A 10,494-nucleotide genomic window follows, 5' to 3' on the forward strand; every position below is an offset into this window, starting at 1 on the left:
AAAAAAAATGTTTTTAAGCATCTAATCAAAATACTGGGCATTGAAAAACCAGACATATTTTGGCATTTTTCCTCCCCCATCTGTTTCATTTTGGGTTGGTAATGTTAACATTTAAGTGCTTGATGAGTGTTCGTTTGTGTCTGCATGAAGCCGTTGCAGTTGGTTGTGGAAGCTTAGCTTGGATTCTGTGGGTTTTTTTATGTGTGTGAATGTAGCCATGACCACTGAACTGTGCTGAAGTAAGACAGTGATGGACTGTCTTGGAGTGAGGGGATTATCTTGGTCTTACCTTCCTGTTTGATGTGCGTTCTGTTGCTTTTTCCTGTACTAGGGCTCGTGCACACTGCAGCCTGCTCGTGGGGCTTTGCGTGCACTGCAGAGAGCAGTCTCTGAGCTTTGGTGGTCACTTGGCTTTGCTGAGCACTTTGTGCACAGCAGCAGGACTGACCCATGTGCAGTGAGGGTCTGAGGTGAGACCTGTGCACGATACAGCCCTTGGCCGCTTTGGGAGGTGACTGCCATGCTCTGTCCCAGGTCACAGCGCCATGTCCGGTCAGCACACTGCTGATGCACATATGCCTCCTGTTTCCTGTAGTGCCACCAGTCTCATCCCTGCAATTGGATTTCAGCTCAGATGTAGCTGCACCAGACTCAGAAACTATGGTAGCTTAAGCCTAGAACCAAGACAGCAACATTTACTGAAACATTACAGTGATTAAATAAGCTCTGATGAGGGCTTGTTAGCTCTGAGCTAGGCTGCCTCCACTTTGGGACAGAGAAGTAATGTTTCTGAGAATTTTGAAGATCTTGGGTGAAAAGGGCTTGTTTTCCTATCTTACTGATTTTTTTTTTCTGAAAAGTCTTTCCAACCCATTTCCCATTTCCCCTAAATGGAGGAAATTCTAAGTAATTACTGCATTTACTTTAATGAAGGTACTCCTTGAATGAGCTTCTGTAAGATGAGAAATATAATTGGTTCATTAACAGAAGCAATGTTTTTCTTGAGAAAAACCTAATGGTATTATTTACTGCTGGCTCATAACAATCATGCCTTTTATTAGAGACAGACTTGCACTTCACACTAAAATATTTGTTTTTCACCTGTCAGTGCAATTTAAACTATAATAAGAATTGGGTTTTGGCAAGAGAAAGCATTAATACAGTTGATTTGTAAATAAAAACTGCGTGGACTATCTCTGTAGAATTCATAATGTGCCAGTAGAGATCTTGAGTAATACAGAAGAAATTGTGCTTAAAAAAGATCTAACAAGTTAGAAATTAGGAGTTGAATTTGTTTGAATAATAAAAAAAATATTTTGCTGATTCATTTCCAGGGGAAATCATACATAAAGCAGCCTGTGAGTCTTTTATAGAACGGTAAAGACCCATTAAAATTCTTGAAATGAAATTCTTAATTTTAAATACTGGTTTTACAAAGTATTCTGAGAGATCAAATAATAGCAATCACAAGGCCTTAACAAATATTTTGCTGTTCCTTTTAAGGGAAAATATTTCAAGAAAATTTTCCCCAAATTCCAGTGTTACCTTATCAAGTTCTGAGAGGACAAAGTGGGTAGAAGAAGGACAACACTAAACCTCTTACTTTTAAATATTCCCAGCCCTCACATCTCTCATTCTGGAGAAGGCAAGGTCAGCAGCAGCTCGGGGCACTGAACCAGGCTCTATTGTGTGATGCAGACATGTCCATGCTTCCAGAGGCAAGAAATATTTTGTTAGTCATAGGAAAATTCTTTCCCATTAAAATTAGTTGTAAATGTTGTTTTCAGCCTTAGTTTCATCGTATGTTAAAATCCACTGGGAAGAGAGTGATATGTGAGTGTGTGTGTGTATTTATAAGTATGTATTTTATAGATATTGTAAATATATATATATATATTTAGGGAAACATGGGGGAGGTTTTTTATTTACTTTATGAGAGATTGGTCAGATTTTTTTGAGAAGATAATGTGTGCCTTGTGCTCCTGTTGAAAATACACAGGTGTGGTTGCTTTACCTTTTTCTTGGCGAACAAGTTGATTTATGAAGTTTTCCCCCCACCATCTCCACCCTACCTCAATTTGCTACTCCCTTAATTGTACTGGTATAACTGTTTGAATATCCTCACTTCAGATTTCATTACTGGAATGGCATGGGTTTGGGTTTGGAGGACAGATTGCTATTTTTAGCTTGAATTGTTTCATTAATCCAATTTATAGTGTGACCCTATGAAAGACTATATTATCCTGGCTAATGGGCAGCAGAGGAGGAACATAAGAGCAACATCAGGGATGAGTGAGTGCCTGGGGAAATGACCTGCGAAATTCCCTTTGTTGCCAAAGAAAATGTATGTCAACCTCAGCCTTGGTGTTTTCTTGCTGCTTGTCTGTCAACATAACTTGTGTTTCTGTTCTTCTTGGGCTTGTGTTGTGCTGGTGTTGAGGAATGCTGATTTAGTCATTTGCTGAAGAGAGAACTGTAATTCTGGATGGATATCACAGTAATGCCAGTTGAATTATGATAGTGCAGAGCTTGAGTTGCTTCTCAAAACTATTGCATCTTGTAAATGCTTTATCCTCCTTTCAGTGCTTCTGCTTATAGTTATATTGTCTTTGCTAACTTTAAATTGGTCTTTCGGCAAAATGAAGTAGGCATTTATTGGTAAAATAAAGATTATCCTCATCATGACCTTGGAATTTAGTAAGGAGAAAAGAGATGCTGGTCAAGGGTTGATCTCTTGTCAGAAGGGCGGGAAATAGTCTGGGAATGGTACAGGCCTTAGTGTTTAGTCAAGCAAAATGCCATTTTTGTTTGGGAAAATTGTGTGCATACTACCTGACTTCATGTCTTGGTGCTGCATGTGGCATCAAGTATAGAGCTTACAATAGCAAAATATATGTAGACATCTATAAAACTATTTTTCTGGTTCATAGCAAATGTTTACTTCTATGAGAGTTTAGTTTGTGTCTTTGTATTGCTTGTGTGTCTCAGCCTAAATTAAACCATCTCCATTTGTGTTGAATAATATTTTACTTTGGATTTTATACAGCAAAGCAAGTCAGCACATGTTGGAGTGTTTTGCTACATTAAATTCTGTGTGAGAACCCTGTTTGTTTCATTAGCTCAGCATAGTGTCATTTGGTGTTCAGAGATAATACCATTCTTTACATTGCAGTCTGTATGGGTACCATGGTTGATATACCTGGTTAGATAGATCATTGCTACTGCTCTCATCTCTAAACTGGGATCTTTATAGCTTTTTAGCCTTCCCCTGGTAGTCTGGTGAAAAAAAAGTACTGCAAGGAAGTTGCTTTCAAAAGCACTGTTGGCCTTGATCTGCTGCCAATAGAGTTTAAGGGCGTTTCAGGTTGAGGAAAAGTGTTGTGATTATTATAGAGTAATACAGTTAATTTCAAAAGTGGTTAATAATGCCAAGTGCCTCAGTTTCCCTATGACCACTCTGAAATGACTGCTTTCAGAATGTGTGCAACACCCACTCACTGGAAATACTGGCCCCCTGAGACGTTTCAAACTGGGCACTCAGCAACTGAAATATTTCAAGCTGGGTGTTCAGACCATGCATGGTCTGTTTCTATTGAAATTCTGGTTCTCTACAATGTAATGTACTTGGGTTTCTTTTCCGTGGGATTGGTAGGAGTCTCCTGGGTCACTGACTGTTCCTATTTCAAACAGTCATAGCCTACAGGGAAATGGTTTGTAATACAAGACAGGGGTTTTTTCATCAGGCATAGTTTGTAATCTAACAGACATGCTCTTGGCTCAATTGACTTTAAAAAAAAACTAAAAACCTAAGCAAAGAGAAACAGATAACTAAAGATTTTTGTTTCCATTATTTGGTGGGTAAAGCAAATGTTTAAATCCAGACTAAAAAGCACAGCCCTTTCTTTTCTAAAATACAACCTCAGAAGACTTTACTCAGGAACAGGAAGATGCTTGACCTAAATTCATTACTTGACTAAATTCAAGTATTGCAGTTTAATTTGCAGTTTCGTAACAGAAGCCCAATAGAAAACAAGATGGAACTCTAAAAATCACTCAGAAGTGATAGTTCTGGTGCTACCTGAGTTTTTATTCTCTGTGGTAGTCTTTCCTTTACAAGTATTGCTAGTCCTGCCTCACACTCTCCTCTCAATTTTGCTCCTCCTACTTAGATTTTTTTCTTTGCTAGAATACTGGAAAGTCACATTCCAATTCCTTCTTTCCTTGAGATGACTTGAACTCACTTAAACCATCTTTCAGAAAAATGGCTTAGAGATGAGTTTGTTGAATATAGAAGAATGTAATGGAAACCCAGATTGGCTGAGGTTGGAAGGGACCTCTGGAGGTCATCTTCCCCAGTCCCCTGCTCAAGCCAGCCCACCCATCTAGAATAGATTTCTCTTTGTGTCACTCATGTAATTTCATTTTGTGAGTCTGGTATGTAGGTGGAAGTATTGGTCTCTCAAATCCTGCATGCTCAGTCTCTAACCCTGTGTGTGAGAACTTTCTGTGCAGAAAGAGTGGCTTTGTTAGGGGTCACTGAGGGAAATACAGCTTCAAATACTCTAAAGCTTAGTTAAGGCATTTCCTGACAAGCTGGAGATTTCATTATGACTAGCTTCAGCAGTAAGTAGCTTCTGACTATTACATGGAGGGAAATTTTGCAATTACTGCCTTACATTCCCCTTTACTCCACCAATTGCCATTTCCTGTATGGTTGTTGCTCCTCTTATCAGCAGTAATTTTTCTTCTCTTATGAATTGCAGTGGTTAGTGCCCTATCCAGACAGCTCCATGGAGATTTTTTGGGTATTCTACTTTCAACCATTTCTCTATGTTAAGAAACCTGCATTTGGGAGATGAATTTGATTTTCTCCAGTTTTTTGCCGTTCCTTTGTATGGCTTCTCATTTCCTTTAGTTTAGAATTTTCTGTATTTCTGTTTAGAATTTTCTGTAGGCTGCTCTTTCTGCAGCCTAATAAGTATAGTATGTTGCAGGTCAGGGAAATGAGATTTTGAAAGAAATCTTTGATGAAAGTTTTCTGAGGAGCTGTCCATTTATCTGCAGGAGAAAAAGTGACCATATACCCTCAGTGCTGCAAAAGCAATCAGTCTCCTGCTTCAGTTCCTCTTGGTCAGTATAGTCTGGAGTGCTGTGGCAAGCTTCACTCCTGTGCAGACAGAGGGGGAAGATGGGACCGTGCTGTCCTACATAGGACAGTGCTCTCCATGTGTCCTCTCACTGCTCAGCATCACTAGTGTCTTCTCCAAGTGTGTTCTCAATCTGTTCTTAGAGACTGTGGGTTGGTTAAGAGCTTTTTCAAGATCTACTGTCCAACTTGAATTATCAACAGTTTTGAGTAGACCCAGTAGAACTGGGGGTGCATAGGGCAGTCTTAACACTTTTGGATCTGTAAATGAAGACTTACTGAAAATGACAGCAAAAATACTTAGTTTTATCTTGAATTTGGACTGTATTTTTTCCTCCAAAAGATGGAACTAAATCAGGGAGTCAGAGAGCTTGTGTTTCTTTGCTGTCAGCACTAACTTGAAACCTGCTGGCAAAGTGTGTTTTATCTGCTGCTGGGGCAGATGAAGACAACTGCCTACTACCACTGTTGCTAATGGCTCAAGTGGTGGGTGTTTGTGTAACAAGTGTTTTAAAGGTCTGAAATCTACAGTCAAAATTTCCAGGCAATGGTATACTGTTCCTCTTCTGCCTTGAATCATGGGAAAATCACCATGTAGCCTTGAATTTCAAAACAAACTAATATGTTGTGCCAGAGGTAGAACTGACACGTCCTGCTTTCTTTAAATTGAAATTTTGACTTGTGTTAGCAAATAATATAAAGATATGAAAGTATGTACGTATTCATCTTAATCCACATTGTGTGTGCTTAAACATTCATTTAAAGTACATTTGTATTTGTAAGTTTGGAGCCTTCCTGTAATTTCATGGTATTCCAGGCTATTTTGTGTTTAAGATAGTCTGTGGGGATACAAATTCATTCATTTAGATTGGTGTGTACTGGCTGCAGCACAGCTGTAATACCCTAAATAACAAATACTGATGTGGTAACTTTTGCACAGAAAGAGGTAGTTGTGAAAAGTCTTCAGAAATTCTGCTAACTTGTGGATATATACAGGAAACTAAAGTAAATATGAACTCAGATGTTAGGAAATGCAAGTTTTGGATAAATTTTAGATGAGTGTTAAATCAGTGCTGACTGGACTCTGTTGTTGCAACTTCTGTTTTAACACTGTGAGATCATGAAACATAACTTAGTCCTGACTGATTATGGTTTAAATCAGCATTAAGGCACTTAAGTATGATTGGTCTCTTCAAAAGTAAGAAATTGAACATGTGCTAGTCACTTTATGCAATTTTGTTCTTTAATATTTAGGGAGACTTTTCAGAATAATATCCCTGTTTCCATTATAATAAGAGATCATAAAGTTGTATGAGCTGGAATTCATAACTGCAAACTGCATATTCAGCCAGCTAATTTTAACATGATGCACATGGGCCTTTGAAAATGAAATTATGGCCTTGAACTGGGCTTTCTGTGAGTAAAAAATGTAATATTGCAAAATGTGTAATCTCTGAGTGGTGAGGGAAATGACTTGTGAAGAAATGCTTACTAAACTCAACATATTTAGCCTAGATAACAAGGAGACTACAGTATGCACTTCAATGGTATTTTGTGCCAGTAGCTAAAAGCATATGCAGACAGTTTGGAATGCATTCCTTAGATATGAATTAAAAATAAGATTAGGATAACTTTTGATTAGATAATAAAAGGCACTCATCCAGCACTTGCAAAGTGTTTAATTTTGATGTTAAGCTAGGTTGTTGGTCTGCAGAGTGCAAGGTTTGAGTACTTTGGAGAGTTGTCTGGCTTTGTAGTTGGAGTCTGGCTGGAGGGTATTCAGCAGTCAGTGTGCTCATGGTCTGCTGGAAGAGAGTCAGTGCCTTGAATGAATCAGTGGTCAGTGCCTTTACATGGATCTCCACTGTCACCCTCACATATGAAACAAAAGCAGCAGCAGGGCTTGCAGAGTGAATAACAGACAAGACCTGTTGAATATTTCAAAAGCCTGATGCAATTATTACATTTGAATTATTTTTGATACTGTAGTGCTGCTAAACCAGTGTTTGGTGGGATTTGTGAGAATGAGTTGTGGGATGGTGTTGAGGAGAGAAAAGTCTTTTCTAATTTCTTGTTCCTTAGTAAGATCAGGTCAGATGGTGTGTTCTGATTAACCTATGGTGGAGTCTGTTGTAAAGAAACCTTGAAGGCGCTGGGATCCCTGCCTTGGTGAGCTGTAAAACTTTACACCTCCATACAGTCACAGTTTCTTATCATGTGCACCCAAGCTCTGCCCTTCATCTGCTCCCTACTAGGGAGGGGCAGAAATGCTCTTGGTTCTAGAGGGGAAGGGGAAGCAGAGCAGCCTTGCACAGCAGGATATTCTGTGTTTAATGTAGAACAATGGGAGTTTTTAAAAGGCAAATAGAATAGCTTGTAATGTAAGTTTTCTTTAAAATCTTGTTTAAGAGATGGGGAGGTAAATGGCTGGGTGCAACATAGGAGATTTACTCTTAGCTCTCAGCACCCTATGGATTGAACTTCAGACAGAAAATGGACTGTAGTATCTGTCAATGAGCAGAAATAGGGTATGGACAACAACTGACATGTACACAGTCCTTCAGATCTATCTGTATGTCCATAGTGCCTCCAAGGGCAGGATATGGTTGTGTGTTAGTGACATGTTCAGCAATTTCCCAGGACGTGTGTAACGTGTGTGAAGGAATAGCATCAGGGAAACAGCAAGGAACAGTATTGAGACTTAAAGCAGGCTGGTGGATGGGTGGAATGGTCAGTACAGGAAGAATGTAGAGCAGGATGTATTTGGAGATAATGTCCCTCTTGCTGAGATGTGTTCCACCTCTTTGAGCTTTATTTTAATACATCTCTCAAGTTGCATGCAACTTCACCTGAAGTTATTTTTATACTACTAGGAAAGACAACATTTGTACAACTCTCTTGGCATTTAACAATGCACTTCTTTTCCCCTAAAAAAAATTTAAACATTTAGGCCAGTGTAGTTTCTTTGAATATGATTCATTTTGGCCATGGGAGGAGAATGACAGTTACTTGCTACACAAACCTTTCCTGTGATTCATGGAGTGTCCTTTGTGTCAGCCTTGAAGGAGGCACTTCATATGCTTCCTAGCAGGAAGGAAAAATAGTGTGATCATAGTTACCAGATAGGACATGGAAACTGGGTGGGAGGGAAGGGAAAGGGGAGAGGGAAATGCTGATTTTTCAGAAGAAAATTGCAGGAATCCCAGGATTCTGTCTGCAGTATCCATTCATCTACTTAATGAAAAATGGATACATACCAAGCCTATATATAAGTAATGGAAATGTCACGACTGTAATTGTTATGTTCACAAAATAGCGTAGCTTATTATGTAACTTCTTTTGTGTAAGTATATTTTAGCTCTTTGTCTCCTTGATCCATCACTGTTTCAATATGGTGTGATGTTTCTGTCTCTGAGCGATGTGTTTCAGATTTGGCTCCCAAACTGATGGCCACATACAATTGTGTCAGCTTTCTGCAGAGATAGGTTTTTATGTTCTAACATAATAATATAGTTAGCAACTTAAGCAGTGTGCCAGTTTGCCAGATCAGAAGGCAATTTTCCTTTCTTCACAAAAAAAAGAGTAATTTGAAAAGCTGTACCACAATTTTCTTCCTAAAAGCAGCACAGATTGGCTACTTAAGTGCTTTTAAGGAATGCTCCATCAACTGATGACCCCTAATGCTGCATGGCAGACTTTGGGGCTCTTTCACAGAGTCTAGCTGCGTCCAGCTGTTTTCTCTATACCTGGAAACTGCAGGATAGGAATAAATGGGAGTAGCAGAAGTGGAAACGTAGGTTTCCTAGCTTCCTGATCCTGCATGGATTCAGGGCTTGTGGCTGGCTGTCCTCCTGCAGTTGGCAGCATTTGGTGTGGTACATGCAGCTGTGTCAGGAATAAACAGCTGTGGCTGTTCAGCCTTGTAGCATCTACACAGGGCCCTTATCTAAGCAGATGCACAGCAATGTGAGAATGGGAAAGCAGAGGTGTAGAGATGAAAGGAGTGGAATTAGGAGGCGTGCAGAAGAGAATAAAACTAGATATGAATTACTAATCACATGACCTGTGTTAATTGATTTTCCCTGGCAATTGGAATTTTACTGCTTGAATCACAAATGCTATCCATTCTTCCATTATTTCCTGTGTTATAAAATGCTAGCTTTGTTTTGATTTTCCTGTAGCTGTGTTTATTGGGGATAAGAGGTCTAATTATAGCTGTGAACTATACTGTACTGCAAGGGCATTTAAGTTTCTTCTGACTATTTCTGAGGCAATGTGATGAGTCATGAAATACAACTTTTGCAGAAAATATCCTGATTGCCTAATGACTAGGTGTTGGTAGATGAAATTACACATACTCTCTCTTGTTCACATGAAACCAGGGAAGTGTCTTCTGAGTAAGCTGTTTGTTCAAGTTACCCAAGAAATGTCAAAGATTACAGTTGCAAAATGAGAAAAAAGTGTATGTTTGAATAGCTTGAAAACACCTGCTGAGACTTACAAATGCATTAGATATTCATGGCATGAATACTTGTAAATAAAACATCTGTGAAGAAAAAATGCTGCCTAAAAATAATACAATTGTCACCCATGTTCCATGTATTTTATTTTGCAGATGATGAAGAAGATGTAAACAGTATGGAAAAAGTCATGTTAGAATATGCTACAATGGACAGAGAACTTAATCATTATATAAAAGCATTTGAAGACACCATAAATCAGGTAAATATTTTTAGTTATTAAAACATACTCTTATTTAAATATTATCTTTCAAAAGATACAAATGTTACATTTAAACAATACACAATTGCAAAGACAGCTCTTCAGCAGGTATAAAATATTGAAGTTGCCAGTACTCTTGACTTTTCTTCCCAGCTTCCTACAGGGTGGCAGAGTTTTTAACTTCCCCCCACCAAACCCGCAGCGTTCGGAATATGGATAGTGCTTTGGGAAGGATTGAGGACACTGTAGTTAAGACTCCCCACTCTCAGGTGATACCACGTCTGTATTGTGGAAGATGGAAGTGCGGCAGTTGAAGTGAGGAACAAACTGTTGGCTGCGGCTGCAGAGAGCCGAGGTTTGAAATCTGCTTCCCACTGCCTTCCTGCCACCTGACCTGGCTGCTGCGTGTAGAGGGTGAGCTGGCGGATTGCTCGCTCTATGAACCAGGGCCTCGCTCTGCCCCTGGACAAAGGACGGACAGGCGGACAAAGGACGGACAAACTCCGGGCGCAGTGGCGGCGCTGCCAGTGGCCGCCAGGGGGCGCAGCGCCCGCGCGCTGCCCGTCCCGGGCTCGGCGCGTTCCCGTCCCGAGTTCGGCGCGCTCCCGTCCCCGGGTCGGCGCACT

The 10,494-nt window shown here is 39.8% G+C and overlaps 1 protein-coding gene across 1 annotated transcript in view; it reads left to right on the forward strand.

Moving 5' to 3' along the window:
- NSMCE2 (NSE2 (MMS21) homolog, SMC5-SMC6 complex SUMO ligase) overlaps positions 1–10,494 on the forward strand; it is a 123,214-nt gene that overhangs the window by 13,612 nt on the left and 99,108 nt on the right. Inside the window, exon 2 of the mRNA XM_005420715.2 lies at positions 9,762–9,868. Within this exon, the coding sequence (XP_005420772.1) occupies positions 9,762–9,868 (107 nt within the window). The remainder of the gene's footprint in view (positions 1–9,761; positions 9,869–10,494) is intronic.

The sequence above is a fragment of the Geospiza fortis genome, unplaced genomic scaffold, assembly GCF_000277835.1.
Source record: "Geospiza fortis unplaced genomic scaffold, GeoFor_1.0 scaffold111, whole genome shotgun sequence".
In the NCBI taxonomy this organism is placed as follows: domain Eukaryota; kingdom Metazoa; phylum Chordata; class Aves; order Passeriformes; family Thraupidae; genus Geospiza; species Geospiza fortis.